Here is a 15,415-nt window from a genome sequence, read left to right as displayed (position 1 = left end):
CTCTTTTTACTTGCACTCTTTTTGCATGCACTCTTTTTGCATGTACTCTTTTTACATGCACTCTTTTTGCATGCACTCTTTTTGCATGCACTCTTTTGACATGCACTCTTTTTGCATGCACTCTTTTTGCATACACTCTTTTTACATGCACTCTTTTTCCACACACTCTTTGTAAATGTACTGTTACCTGCACTTTTTACAGGCACGTTCTTAATATGTACATTATATAAGCAGCTTATAAGCCGTTTTAGAACAGCAGTCGTGCTGTAAACTCCAGCTTGGCGACCCACCAGAGTTTGTGGTGCAGTCTGGTTTGCAGAAGTGCTGATTCGGTTCTGTAGTGATATCCGAGGCGGTGTTCAGTGACGGTCCGTCTCTGCTGGCTGTTCCTCTGTGAGGAACAGTCTCACATTACTCAATAACTGATTGTGAACGCTCTCTCACAGCTGACAAACTGCCGTTCGGCTTGTGATTCACCTCCTCACAAGGTGTTCACACCCAGTTCATTCTCCTCCTTCCAGCACAGGGTTTAGTTCGGCCGTGTGTTTTATATGTAGGCTTTATTTATATCTGTCGGGTTAATCTAAAAATCCATTTTCCCTTTTTATTTGCTTTTTATTTTTGTTGCTGTTGTCTATATAACTTTATTACAGTACTCACTGTCCACTCTATCAGCTCCACTGACCGTTCAGTTCCCCTCTGTAGTTCTACAGTTACAGACTGTAGTCCATCTGTTTCTCTGATACTCTGTTACCCTGTTCTTCAGTGGTCAGGACCCCCATGGACCCTCACAGAGCAGGTACTGTTTGGGTGGTGGGTCATTCTCAGCACTGCAGTAACACTGATGTGGTGGTGGTGTGTTACTGTGTGTTGTGCTGGTCTGAGTGGATCAGACAGCAGTGCTGCTGGAGTTTTTAACACCTCAGTGTCGCTGCTGGACTGAGAACAGTCCACCAACCAAAAACATCCAGCCTGCAGCGTCCAGTGGGCAGCGTCCTGTGGGCGGCGTCCTGTGGGCAGCGTCCTGTGGGCAGCGTCCTGTGACCACTGATGAAGGACTAGAGGATGACCAACACAAACTGTGCAGCAGCAGATGAGCTGTCGTCTCTGACTTTACATCTACAAGGTGGACCGACCAGGTAGGAGTGTCTGATAGAGTGGACAGTGAGTGGACACAGTGTTTAAAAACCCCAGCAGCACTGCTGTGTCTGATCCACTCAGACCAGCACAACACACACTAACACACCACCACCACGTCAGCGTCACTGCAGTGCTGAGAATGATCCACCACCCAAACAGCACCTGCTCTGTGAGGGTCCATGGGGGTCGTGACCACTGAAGAACAGATGGACTGCAGTCTGTAACTGTAGAACTGCAGAGGGGAACTAAACGGTCAGTGGAGCTGATACAGTGGACAGTGAGTGTAGGAACGAGGAGGTGGTCAGTATGTTCTGCCTGACCGGTGTAAATGTACATACATAAATTAAATTCAATACATTTGGGGAAATTACAGGGCACTCGGTTCACGGGTGTGGCTCCGCTTCGTCATCCATCGTCGCTGCTCGGCGTCCTGATTTGCATATATCCATGGCGACGGCTAGTCTCTCGCCAATCGGCAGCGAGCTGTGTTATCTACACAAGCACAGCGTCACAACAGCGGCGGGTTTTTTTTAAATTTACCACCCGCATTGGGTACAAAACACACCCTTTGTAGGGAAAGTCCCGCCTGCTACAAGCGCGTAGCCAATCGTAGCGCAGCTTGTGGGACGCCGCTAGCCAATCGGAGCGCACGGCAGCGTCTCTCGCGCGCTCTCTCTCTCTCTCTCTCTCTCTCTCTCTCTCTCTCTCCTACATATCTCATCCTCTCCCATCCTTTCATTCTTCGCTCTCTTGCCGGCTCGCATTGTGCTCCGCTCATCCAGTGCCTTATTAGACGTTCAAATTAGAAATTAATATCAGAACAATTACAGCCACCATGGAGAAAATCGCCACCGGTGAGTGCCCCTCATTGCTTCTGCATCCCCCTGCTTCCTCCAGCAGTGACGCAGGTGTCTGGTTTTGGGAGGGAGGGTGACTAAACAGAGCATATTTAATCATAATGCATGCTCACAGCATTATTTTTAATAATTTGAACCCCGTCAGTCATGCCAGCCCTGTTCCTGTGCCCTTATGTGTTAGAATGAAAAGAGCTGCACTGTTTTAATGAGGCTGCTGTACCTGCCTGTAAAACTAAACACTGCAAAATGTGTATAATAACTGCAGAAAGGGGTATTTTTAAAGATTTAAGTGCCCAAACAGAGCATTTGCTGTGGCGCAGCTGCCGACTGCTGCCTCCACGCACAGCATAATGCAGACAGACCCCACCCAAGACCCCCAGCACACCAGCCTGGGCAAAAGGATGCACAAAAAACACAGCCTTTATTCACACCCGGCCCGTTTTCGACCCAGATTGGCCCGTCCTGTTTAACCACGGGGACATTTCGCACCAGATTCGGCTTTAATGTGTAAGAACGTGTGGGCGTCATTGTGTGGCTTCACCGGCCTTTAATGGCTCTGGATGGTGAACAGATCCTGCCTGACGTCTGGTTACCAGACTGACTCAGTTTTGCTGGACTATATTCCTTTTTCTCTCGGGCGGTGATGAGTATCGACGCTCACCGGCCTCATCAGACCGACTGGGCAGCTGTTTTACAGGCGGGTGGCCTCACGTCGTTCCTTTATTGGAGCCTAATGAGCAGAAAAAGTGCTAAATGCTGTTTAAAACCACATCAGAGGGCACAACTTAACAAAAAACACGAGCCTGGCATTGTTTCTGAGGGAGGACTGCGCACCACTTAGATATGGGGGGCTCGCTTTAACTGGGTGTGACTGTTTTATGACCCAGACAGCGAGGCGAAGCCCCCCTGCTGAGCTTTTCCAGGCTTGTGTTAAGGGGGGGGGAGACTAATCAGATGCTTCCGATTCTCCAGTTCATCTTCTCGTTATTGTAATTTAACCCATTTACAGTCAAGTTGGCTCTTTTGTCTTGACTTGTGAGCTCTTTCGTGTGGCGATTAGTCTTAGAAGTCCACCTTTTATGCACAGAAGAGAACGAAAACCACCGTTTTTTCATTTTTTGACATTTTTTCCGTGACTTGGTGTTAAAAAGTCACGGATGTAGACAGCAGTGTATATTGTAGATATTCAGAAATGCATTCGAGATGTTCTGAAGTTAAAATAACCTGCAACTGGCCATAAACGGGCCGAAAATCTGCTGTCAATGACGTTTCCTTTCACAGAAATGAGGCACAATAAGAGCGTAAACGTTGTGCTGAGCAGATGAGTGCTGGTTTTAAATGGTGAGCAAGGGAGGATGGCTGACAGAGCCAGGGTGGTGCTGTAGTGCGTTAGGCCTGAGGAGACTCAAACTGGGAGGCTGGCCAGCCCTGCAGCACCAAAGCCTGCACATGGTGGCCTTTGCAGCACCGGATTAATCAGTATCGACAGCCTGCGGACACTGGTGGACGTTCCAGCACCTGGGACACCGTTGGGATGGTCCTTTTGTCCTGGTGTTGGCTCTGACCGTTGCTCTGAGACTCGTCCTGGGGTTTAATTGTGACTCCGGCCCTGCGGTTACAGATTTCAGAGAGCAAAAAAACCTCAATAGCTGATCATATCAGCCGATTAAATTTGATATGATATTGAAATGAACCAGATTCCAGCCAGGTCCGATACGCAGGCTCAACTGAGGGATAATTACAGACGGCGCCCAATTCAAATGATCATTTGGCCGCAATACCAATTATTTGGAGGGGCTAAAAATTCAAAAGTGGTCCAAAAATGAACCCGATTCTAATCCCTTCAGTCAAACCCTGCAGGACCAAGACCGGTTGCTTGTAATTCGGATGCAACCGATTCCATCATTTTGTCACCGATACCCAATTTACCCATTTTAAGGAGTTAAAAAGTCCGATTTAATTTTACACGGTCAGTAATTTCCTTCGTTTTAGTTACACATGCTGGTCTGGTCTGGTTCATTAGGGCTGATTTTAAAGAGCTAAAAACTTCAGTAATAACCAAAAATGATATCGGCTGATGTCAGAAATGAGCCAATCTCTGTTCGTGTAGGTTAAACAGCGCTGGTTTGGGTCTGGATAAAGAAGCTAATTACAAAATGAACCAGATTCCCGCAGTTTTACATACCGGACTTCCCAAACACAGATTTTAAAATCACAGATAAAATCAATAAAAGCTGATCAAAAATCAACCAAACTATGATGGCTTTAGTTACGCTTGCTGGTCTGAGACTGGTTAGAGGGTTTAGTGATGGACAGGGTCCAATCAATACAATCATTCTGACTCTGATACGGATTTTAATGACATTCAAATCCAGATCTAATTTCATTTGGTCAAAAACGTCCAACTTTCCAGTAGTTCTAGTTACGTGTGCTGGTCTGAGACCAGTTACCATTTTCAAGAGCTAAAAATTTCAATAACTGATAATAAAAAATATATCGGCTGACAATTTTATACGTTCAGGCAGATTTTAAGGGACTTATTAATAGATGCTCCGTCATAATTTGGTCAACGATACAGATACAGATACCAATTTTAGGTAAAAATAATATCGTCTTATCAAATGTATACGATCAGAAATGAACCTGATTCCAGTGCTTTCAGTTACACGCACAGTTTAATCAGCTAAAATCATTTTTTATGGTCAAAAATTATCTAATTTTAATTAAACGGTGCTTAACTGACTATGATGGTCTTCTCAATTCATATAAATATTAAACAAGCCGTTTATAAATTCGTCCCTAAAACAGATCAATTATATAAGCTCTCAGAACATTAAGCTCTTAGATTCTCAGACGTGACCTGTTGTTAAAAGCATCACATTCCTGAATCTGCGTTTCTTATACAGCCTTTAAAGTGTTTTACCGGCGTCTGTAGAAGCTTCATATCAGCTCATTTTATTAAACGAATGATTTTCCGGTCGAGCTGCACTTTAATATTAAAGGCCTATTAGACTCTGGGGGGGTGGGGGGGTGGAGGATGGGTGTTGTGTGCGGGGGGGGGGGGGGTTCTGTAGCTGTGTTCTTCTGGGTAATGGAGTTTGGAGGATGTGCCTGTAATCTGTAAACGTCTGCAGGGCAGGAAATGAGCGGAGTCATTAGTCTCTCCTGCATATTTCATGGAGCTGGAAGATCATCCTCAGATTGTCCATCCTAACGTTCCATCTGGAGCTCAGACTCCCTTTACAGCACCACCCCCACTCACAGGACAGACACACGGACCCTCGCTTACTCACGGTGCATTTCCGTTCTTTTACAGGTGAAATAAATGAAGGGATTATCTGTGATGATGCTCAGAGTGAACATCACTTAAAATAAACAGATAAACACTGATACAACAAAGCTACAGCACAGCTGATAGACAGACACAGAGAGATAGATAGATAGACAGATAGATAGATAGATAGAGACTCATAGATAGATAGACAGATAGATAGATAGAGACTCATAGATAGATAGATAGATAGATAGATAGATAGATAGATAGATAGATAGATAGATAGAGACTCATAGATAGATAGATAGATAGATAGGTGTATATAGACTGAAAGATAGACAGATAGATAGATAGATAGATAGATAGATAGAGACTCATAGATAGATAGATAGGTGTATATAGACTGAAAGATAGACAGATAGATAGATAGATAGATAGATAGATAGATAGATAGATAGATAGATAGAGACTCATAGATAGATAGATAGATAGGTGTATATAGACTGAAAGATAGACAGATAGACAGATAGATAGATAGATAGAGACTCATAGATAGATAGACAGATAGATAGATAGATAGATAGATAGATAGATAGATAGATAGATAGATAGATAGAGACTCATAGATAGATAGATAGATAGATAGGTGTATATAGACTGAAAGATAGACAGATAGATAGATAGATAGATAGATAGATAGATAGAGACTCATAGATAGATAGATAGGTGTATATAGACTGAAAGATAGACAGATAGACAGATAGATAGATAGATAGATAGATAGATAGATAGATAGATAGATAGATAGATAGAGACTCATAGATAGATAGGTGTATATAGACTGAAAGATAGACAGATAGACAGATAGATAGATAGATAGATAGATAGATAGATAGATAGATAGAGACTCATAGATAGATAGATAGATAGATAGATAGATAGATAGATAGGCAGATAGAGACTCATAGATAGGTGTATATAGACTGAAAGATAGACAGATAGATAGATAGATAGGCAGACAGAGACAGATAGGTGGATATAGACTGAAAGATAGATAGATAGATAGAGACTGAAAGATAGATAGATATAGACTGAAAGATAGACAGATTGACAGATTGACAGATAGATAGATAGATAGATAGATAGATAGATAGATAGATAGATAGATAGATAGATAGATAGATAGAGACAGATAGATGGATATAGACTGATAGATAGATAGATAGATAGATAGATAGATAGAGACTGAAAGATAGATAGATAGATAGATAGATAGATAGATAGATAGATAGATAGATAGATATAGACTGATAGATAGATAGATAGAGACTGAAAGATAGACAGATTGACAGATAGATAGATAGATAGATAGACAGACAGACAGACAGACAGACAGATAGATAGATAGATAGATAGATAGACAGACAGATAGACAGATAGATAGATAGATAGACAGACAGAAAGTAGAATGTCGTACGGATGGACGGACAGACAGTAGATAGACAGATATACAGATAGGAACACTGACAGAACATGTATGGTGTTCAGTATTCAGCCTGTTTGTAATATTCAGACTGTGTTCAGTATTCAGTGTGTTTAGACTACATTTAGTATTCAGACTGCACTCAGACTGTTCAGACTAGGTTCAGTACTCAGACTGCATTCAAACTGTGTTCAGACTGTGTTTGGTCTTCAGACTGCATTCAGACTGTGTTCTGTATTTGTACTGTGTTCAGACTGTATTTAGTATTCAGACTGTGTTCAGACTGTGTTCGGTATTCAGACTGCATTAAACTGTGTTCAGACTGTGTTCAGACTGTGTTCAGACTGTGTTCGGTATTCAGACTGCATTAAACTGTGTTCAGACTGTGGTTTTCAGATTGCATTCAGACTGTTCAGACTGTGTTCAGCATTCAGCCTGTGTTCAGTATTCAGACTGTATTCAGGCTGTGTTCAGGCTGTATTTAGTGTTCAGACTGTATTTAGACTGTGTTCAGACTGTGTTCGGCCTGTGTTTAGTATTCAGACTGTGTTCAGACTGTATTTAGACTGTGTTCAGACTGTGTTCGGCCTGTGTTTAGTATTCAGACTGTGTTCAGACTGTGTTCAGACTGTGTTCGGCCTGTGTTTAGTATTCAGACTGTGTTCAGACTGTGTTCAGACTGTGTTCGGCCTGTGTTTAGTATTCAGACTGTGGTCAGACTGTGTTCAGACTGTGTTCGGCCTGTGTTTAGTGTTCAGACTGTGTTCAGACTGTGTTCAGACTGTGTTCAGACTGTGTTCGGCCTGTGTTTAGTATTCAGACTGTGTTCGGACTGTGTTCGGCCTGTGTTTAGTGTTCAGACTGTGTTCAGACTGTGTTCGGCCTGTGTTTAGTGTTCAGACTGTGTTCAGACTGTGTTCGGCCTGTGTTTAGTATTCAGACTGTGTTCAGACTGTGTTCAGACTGTGTTCAGACTGTGTTTAGTATTCAGACTGTGTTCAGACTGTGTTCAGACTGTGTTCAGACTGTGTTCAGACTGTGTTTAGTATTCAGACTGTGTTCAGACTGTGTTCAGACTGTGTTTAGTGTTCAGACTGTGTTCAGACTGTGTTCAGACTGTGTTCAGACTGTGTTTAGTATTCAGACTGTGTTCAGACTGTGTTCAGACTGTGTTCAGACTGTGTTTAGTATTCAGACTGTGTTCAGACTGTGTTCAGACTGTGTTCAGACTGTGTTTAGTATTCAGACTGTGTTCAGACTGTGTTCAGACTGTGTTCAGACTGTGTTTAGTGTTCAGACTGTATTTAGACTGTGTTCAGACTGTGTTCGGCCTGTGTTTAGTATTCAGACTGTGTTCAGACTGTATTTAGACTGTGTTCAGACTGTGTTCGGCCTGTGTTTAGTATTCAGACTGTGTTCAGACTGTGTTCAGACTGTGTTCGGCCTGTGTTTAGTATTCAGACTGTGTTCAGACTGTGTTCAGACTGTGTTCGGCCTGTGTTTAGTATTCAGACTGTGGTCAGACTGTGTTCAGACTGTGTTCGGCCTGTGTTTAGTATTCAGACTGTGTTCGGACTGTGTTCAGACTGTGTTCAGACTGTGTTCAGACTGTGTTCGGCCTGTGTTTAGTATTCAGACTGTGTTCGGACTGTGTTCGGCCTGTGTTTAGTGTTCAGACTGTGTTCAGACTGTGTTCGGCCTGTGTTTAGTGTTCAGACTGTGTTCAGACTGTGTTCGGCCTGTGTTTAGTATTCAGACTGTGTTCAGACTGTGTTCAGACTGTGTTCAGACTGTGTTTAGTATTCAGACTGTGTTCAGACTGTGTTCAGACTGTGTTCAGACTGTGTTTAGTATTCAGACTGTGTTCAGACTGTGTTCAGACTGTGTTTAGTGTTCAGACTGTGTTCAGACTGTGTTCAGACTGTGTTCAGACTGTGTTCAGACTGTGTTTAGTATTCAGACTGTGTTCAGACTGTGTTCAGACTGTGTTCAGACTGTGTTTAGTATTCAGACTGTGTTCAGACTGTGTTCAGACTGTGTTCAGACTGTGTTTAGTATTCAGACTGTGTTCAGACTGTGTTCAGTCTGTGTTCAGACTGTGTTTAGTATTCAGACTGTGTTCAGACTGTGTTCAGACTGTGTTCAGACTGTGTTCGGCCTGTGTTCGGCCTGTGTTTAGTATTCAGTTGGTTCAGAAGGTGGTCAGTAGTGCAGTGTGTTACAGTGTCACAGGGTCAGAGTGTCTGCAGTGCACAGCGCTGTATTATGAGTGATGGAGTTACAGTAAAATGACCAGAACAAAGGCGTCATCACACTTCAGCGTCCAGACCAGCTCAGAGCACGTCTGCGTTCTGTCCGGCGTGCCGAGGACACACGCTGCTCTGATTGGTCTGAAGTGAGGAGTTTGTGTAGTTTTGCTTAGATCATCATCAAACAACACAGACTGAAATACTTTTGACTCCGTGTTCATTTTTCATACTCGGTATACTTACATTCACTTATTCTCACACAAGTCATGTGACTAAAAACTGGGAGAACAAGTGGACCAGAGGAAACGTCTCAGACGTGGACATGAATCACTTCTCCACAGAGCTGCTTTATGAAGATGTGTGGAACAGCTGGGGTCTAACAGCGTCGTATCGTCCGATTATATGTCTTTTTATTACGTTTGAATGCTGTGAAACACATGACGCATGAGCTTTATTATTAATAATTATGATGATTAAACTCAGCAATTCCATGTGTATACGTAATTTTATTTTTAAAATATTTTAAGTGTTTATTTAAATATTAATTCAAATAATAATTAAATAAATAAAATATTAAATATTTTAATATTTAATATAATTAGATGTTTTATATAATGTACCAGAAAGTTATCAGTATTAGTAAATCAGTAATAATAATCTTATTATGACTAATAATAATGATTAGTAGTAGTACTATTGCTTGTGTTGGGTGGATTAGAAGATTAGTGTTGTTATACGTACTATTTTTGTAAATAATAACAATTTCTTAGTAATATATGGATGTTGCTGTTGTCGGAAAAAACCTCGGATCTTCAAAATAGTGACTTTACATGAGACGGAAAAAAACCTACTTTACTTTTTTTCCAAGTCATTTTGGGCCGGTTCTTTTGGTCCATTCTTCATTAATTTTACACACAGTGAAAAGAGCCACAAACATTTTCAAACTATGTCAAAAACTGAAAAATGACAAAAAATTTAGATACAAGGTATTTTATATATATACCATAAACACCTGGAGAACCAAAACATGGACATTAACCACTGGATATGACTGTATGGTATGATGTGATGTCATTATTGTGCAGAGACTGTGAAATATTGTTAAATATTTTAAATCTGAGCTCCTCCTCTTCCTCCTCTCAGCATATAAGGAGAAGATGAAGGAGCTGTCCATGTTTTCTCTGATCTGCTCCTGCTTTAACCCGAGACTACACAAGAACCTGGACATCAAGTCAGACGGTAAGTTTCTCCTCTTTCACTTTATATACTTTAATATATACTTGATCTTCTTCCGTAGACGGCGCACTAACGCTGTATTACTACTCTATTAGAATTCCCTCACTCAGATCTCCGGTCCTGGAGGGCACAGTTGGGTGATTTACCTGCTCCAACACTCCTGATTACACTTACCTGTTAATTGCCAGATTTAGTGGGTGTCCCAGATTTAAGAGTGAACCTCCAAACTGTGCTGGACGCCGGCCCTCCAGGCCCGGAGATGTGCACCCCGGGTTCATAATTAGAGCGAGAAACGGGAATAATGTCTTTTTAATGTTCAGTATAGGCTTGCTACATCTGTGGGCAGAATTCCATTAATTAAATCTGATCTATGAAATTCCATGAACAAGTCCTATTTCCCAAATACCATAAACAAAATGATATTGTTGGCATTCCATAACCAAATCTTATCCTTGGAATTCCATGAATAGGATTTGTTAATGGAATTCCAGAAGTGAGATTTGGATCCAAGAGCCGTAGTCAGGCTACGGTCATGATAACAATCACTGTGTGGTTTTGTAGAAGACTTGGAGGTGAAGCCCATAAATAAGCGGGCCTCAGGCCAGGCCTTTGAGGTCATCCTGAAGCCCCCCTCGCCTGTGTCCGATGTGGCCCACAGCATCACGTCCCCCCCGAAGAAAAGGGACATCTCCCTGGACGACATCCAGAAGAAACTGGAGGCTGCAGAAGATCGCAGGAAAGTGAGTGTACAAGCTGCTACCTGAAAAAAAACACCTGGAGCGAAATTGGAGTCGAATTTTCTGTTCCACCTTAAATCGTGTAACAGTTAATGTGCGCCATTTAAGGTGGAATGGAAAATTCTAATAGAAAGCTGGCTAACAGGAGGACCACGCCTGTTTCTGTGACCGTTAACAGCATGTTAGCAGTTTTCATCCACAGAGCTGCTGGCAGAGAAATCTTTCAGCCTGATGAGTTTTATAGGCTGTGAACTGGAATATTATAGGATGTCCCCTGGAATCAGTGGGGGGTCTTGACCGATTGGCTTTTGTTTATAGAAAAAGTCCTTGTCGACCTGTTTTTGTGCTAGCCTAGCCTAGCCTCGCTGCTAACATGCTGTGCGTGATGCCTGGTGTCCACAGTCGCAGGAGGCGCAGGTCCTGAAGGCCTTGGCTGAAAAGCGTGAGCATGAGCGGGACGTTCTGCTGAAGGCCATGGAGGAGAACAACAACTTCAGCAGGATGGCTGAAGAAAAACTCACTCTGAAGATGGAGCAGATCGACGAGAACCGCAGGGCCCACCTAGCGGCCATGTTGGAGCGCCTGCAGGAGAAGGTGATTCATTCGTCTTTGCGAAACGGGATAGTTCCTGAACACCATAGCATCCACCTAGCAAAACCCTAGCAACCACCTTGAACACCATAGCAACCACTGAGTAACACCATAACAATCACTTTGGATAGCATAGAAACCACTCTAAGCATCTAAACCTCCACTGCAACTGCCTAGCAACAACCTGGAAACTACCTGTATCAATATACTTACCAACTAGTAACACCCTAGCAGCCACCTTGGATACCATAGAAACTGCTACGATATACCTCAACTACCACCTATAACTTCATAGCAACAACCTAAGATACCATAGTAACTGTCTAGCAACAACCTGGTGACTACATGAAGTACTATAGCAAGCAAAACCCTAGCAACTACTAGACATACCCTAGCAACCACCTGAAGTAATATACTTACCACCAAGTAACACCCGAGCATCCACCTTCGATGCCAAAAAAACCCCACAAAAAACACCCTAGCAACCACCAGAGATACCATAGCAACCATCTAACACCAAAGCAAACACCAGAGATACTATAGCACTTGCCTGACAACACCCTAGCAACCATCAGAGAAACAATGGCAAGCATCTAACAACACCCTAGCAATCACCAGTGGTATGGTAGCAACCATCACCCTGAGAAACACCAGAGATACCATAGCAAACACTTAACAATACCCTAGCAACCATAAATGATACCATAGCAACCATCTAACCTAACCCTAGCAACCATCTAACCTAACCCTAGCAACCACCAGCGATACAATAGCAACCACCTAACAACACCCTAGCAACCACCAGTGATACCGCAGCACCCACCTAACAACACCCTGTCAACTGCTTAACAATACCCTAGCAACCACCAGAGATACCGTAGCAACCACCTAACAACACCCTGGCAACCACCTAACAATACCCTAGCAACCACCAGAAATACTGTAGAGCCCACCTAACACCACCCAATCAACCACCTAACAACTACCACCAGTGATACCGCAGCATCCACCTAACAACACCCTGTCAACTGCTTAACAACACCCTAGCAACCACCAGAGATACCATAGCAACCCCCTACCAGCACCCTGGCAAAGGGGATGTGTTTAAGCTGAGTTTTCTCAGGAAATTGAGATTTGCAGTTGTCATCTGTGTTTTTACCTCCTTTAGGAGCGACATGCTGCTGTGGTCCGCAGGAACAAGGAGCTGAGAGAAGAACTGACAGCGTGAATGAATTTACCCTTCATCACTTCATCACTCCCTCCATCATCCTGCTGTTACACACACACACACACACACAGACACACACACACAGACATACACTCGCGCAGTCCTGTCTAGTAACTCCTACAGTTTAAATGGTCTTGCTCGATTTCATAGACTATCACTCATAGATTAGTTTGTAAATACATCTTTTTTATATCTATCTATCTATCGATCTATCTATCCATCCATCTATCGCTCTATCTATCTGGTTATCTTTCTAACGGTTAGTTAGATTGAACAAAAACAGCCGTCAGTTGTATCAAACCTATCCACGATACAGTGTCACAATCTGTTTATCTACCTGGTCATTTTTACTCTGTTGATGATGAAAACTATTGTTTGTTTATTTATTGGTTTCAGAGCTTCTGGAATGATCTTGTGAAAGGCTTTGATGTTGTGAGTAAGCCCACCCAAGCTTACGTTTTGCAGTGTTAAATGATGGTCAGTTTCCGTGTCATTGTGAAGAGCGCTGCACTCGAGCCCCGGCATCGTATACAGACTTAACCCCTTATAAACACACATACGCGCATAACGCATACGCAAAGTACTTACGCTTATGTATGATATAACCCACACATGGCGATCCTTCCTTCTGCCCACTTCAGACAAACTCCATGGATTCTTCAGGGGTTTATGCTTAAACATTTCACTCATCTGCAGCTTTTGGCCACTCTGGGCTTAAAGGCATGGTTCAGTCAGTAATGCTAACGTTGCTAACAATGAATGGAAGTGAATAGTCACCGAGTAGCATTGTTGCAGTGATGATATCACCCTTTATTTTTTAAAATTACATATCCTTTTACACAGGAATTTTATAGTAATTAAACAGGAGGGCGCAAAATGTGAAGACGTGTGTTGCCTCTTTCTGTACCGCCCCCTGGTGGCAGATTGGAAATCAACTTGGATACATTTTTTTCTTTACCAAGTCACAGCAGTGGTGATGGGAACCAGACGTCCCTCTAATAGCTCCTCACAGTGGTGGTGATGGGAACCAGACGTCCCTCTAAAAGCTCCTCACAGTGGTGGTGATGGGAACCAGACGTCCCTCTAAAAGCTCCTCACAGTGGTGGTGATGGGAACCAGACGTCCCTCTAAAAGCTCCTCACAGTGGTGGTGATGGGAACCAGACGTCCCTCCAAAAGCTCCTACAGAAAGTTCCTACATGAACTGGTTCTGAATTCACTGCCTGATGACTGAGACGCTGTTTTATGAGAGTTTAGAGAACTTCAACTCCATTCATGGTGGAGGGAGACATGCAGGGCGCTGTGCGGCAAAATAGTCCCCAAAGAAAACTCATTATTCCAGATTTTCCACTGTTTTCCATCATCAGCATTCCATATAAGCTCAGAAGACTCGTGTAGGTTCTCTGGTGGTTCTGGATGGTAAATAAAGTGTCTATATCTGTGTTGTAGTCATGGCGACGCCTGGTTCCCATCACCACCACTGTAAAGACGCCTGAACCGTTTCACACCAAACTAACTAGGACGCTGGAATGAGGAGTGAAAACCGATTCATGCCTCTCCACAAATGCAGCTTTCCTCATACAAACAACCCATTCGATCTATAGCTCCCCTACATGGTTAGCAATGTTAGCATATATGGCTGAACTGTTGCTCTAACGTAACTGGCTAAGTGACCACTAGGGGTCGACAGACATGTGATGATAGTTGAGTCATCATTGACTAATCGCTGATGACGTCATAAATAAAACCACAGCAAAAGGGAACTCTCTGAAACTTTGTGACTTGAAAAGTTTCCGATGAAGCTAAACTCCCCAGGTCGTAGAGTGTGACGCGCCCTTCCCAACGAGCTCTGGATCGCATTGGTAGCCATCGGGGAGCCGGAGCTACAGACCCTGGAATCTCGCAAATTTGTATCCTACTTAGGCGCACCCTAGGTGGCCTTGCCGAGACGCTCGACAGGAGGTCTGGAGAGCCGGAGAGACTTAGAGCAGCGTAACTCGACGAAATTAAGAGTGACCGACTTCACGCTGTATGGAATTACAGGGCGTTATGCTCCCTGTCCAACCACAAAAGACTTCCCTGTAGTCTTCATGAAGCTGGAGATAATGACGTCCAGCATCTGATCTTCGAAGTGCTGTAGATCAGCAGAGAAATGTTAGAACAAAACCAAATTTCGCAGGTCAGTACAGCATGACCTGCTCTTTCTGATGACCCCGGACCGCATTGCTAGCCTGCAGGGAGCCAGAGATATACAGGCCCTGGAATCTCCAGGCTCCTCACCTGCTGTCTTCTCTGAGGCATCCATGTCCTTAGTGTGATAATCATGTGATCGGCGACTTGTCTGTGCGACCCCTAGTGGCCAGTCCCTTTCTATGGCCTTTCTCATTTCTCTACTATTAAAGCATGCAATTCTTCTTTCTCTGACTCATGGTGTGTGTGATGATGCAAAACCAGATGTTCTACAGAAGTTTTCCATCAAACGAACAGATCCAGCTGTTCACTTCTCCCTGTTCACGCTGCGGTTCCACCTCCTCAAACGTGGTCATCCTGACTCGATGATGTCTGGAAACAGTCGCCAGTCGAATGTATTCCTCTTCCTAACTTCAGCGTCTGAGGAGCGA

General features: G+C 43.3%; 1 protein-coding gene across 1 annotated transcript; it reads left to right on the top strand.

Annotated features, from left to right (window-relative positions):
• Positions 1-1,835: 1,835 nt before the first annotated feature.
• Positions 1,836-13,760, top strand: stmn2a (stathmin 2a). The gene is made up of 5 exons (XM_017683784.2): positions 1,836-1,994; positions 10,147-10,242; positions 10,801-10,979; positions 11,379-11,570; positions 12,736-13,760. The coding sequence occupies exons 1-5, from the start codon at positions 1,976-1,978 to the stop codon at positions 12,793-12,795; spliced, it is 546 nt and encodes a 181-aa protein (XP_017539273.1). The 5' UTR covers positions 1,836-1,975; the 3' UTR covers positions 12,796-13,760.
• The last annotated feature ends 1,655 nt before the right edge of the window (positions 13,761-15,415 follow it).

Source organism: Pygocentrus nattereri, chromosome 3, assembly GCF_015220715.1.
Source record: "Pygocentrus nattereri isolate fPygNat1 chromosome 3, fPygNat1.pri, whole genome shotgun sequence".
NCBI lineage: Eukaryota > Metazoa > Chordata > Actinopteri > Characiformes > Serrasalmidae > Pygocentrus > Pygocentrus nattereri.
The sequence above is the reverse complement of the archived record's forward strand: the minus strand, read 5'-3'. Positions and strand labels throughout refer to the sequence as shown.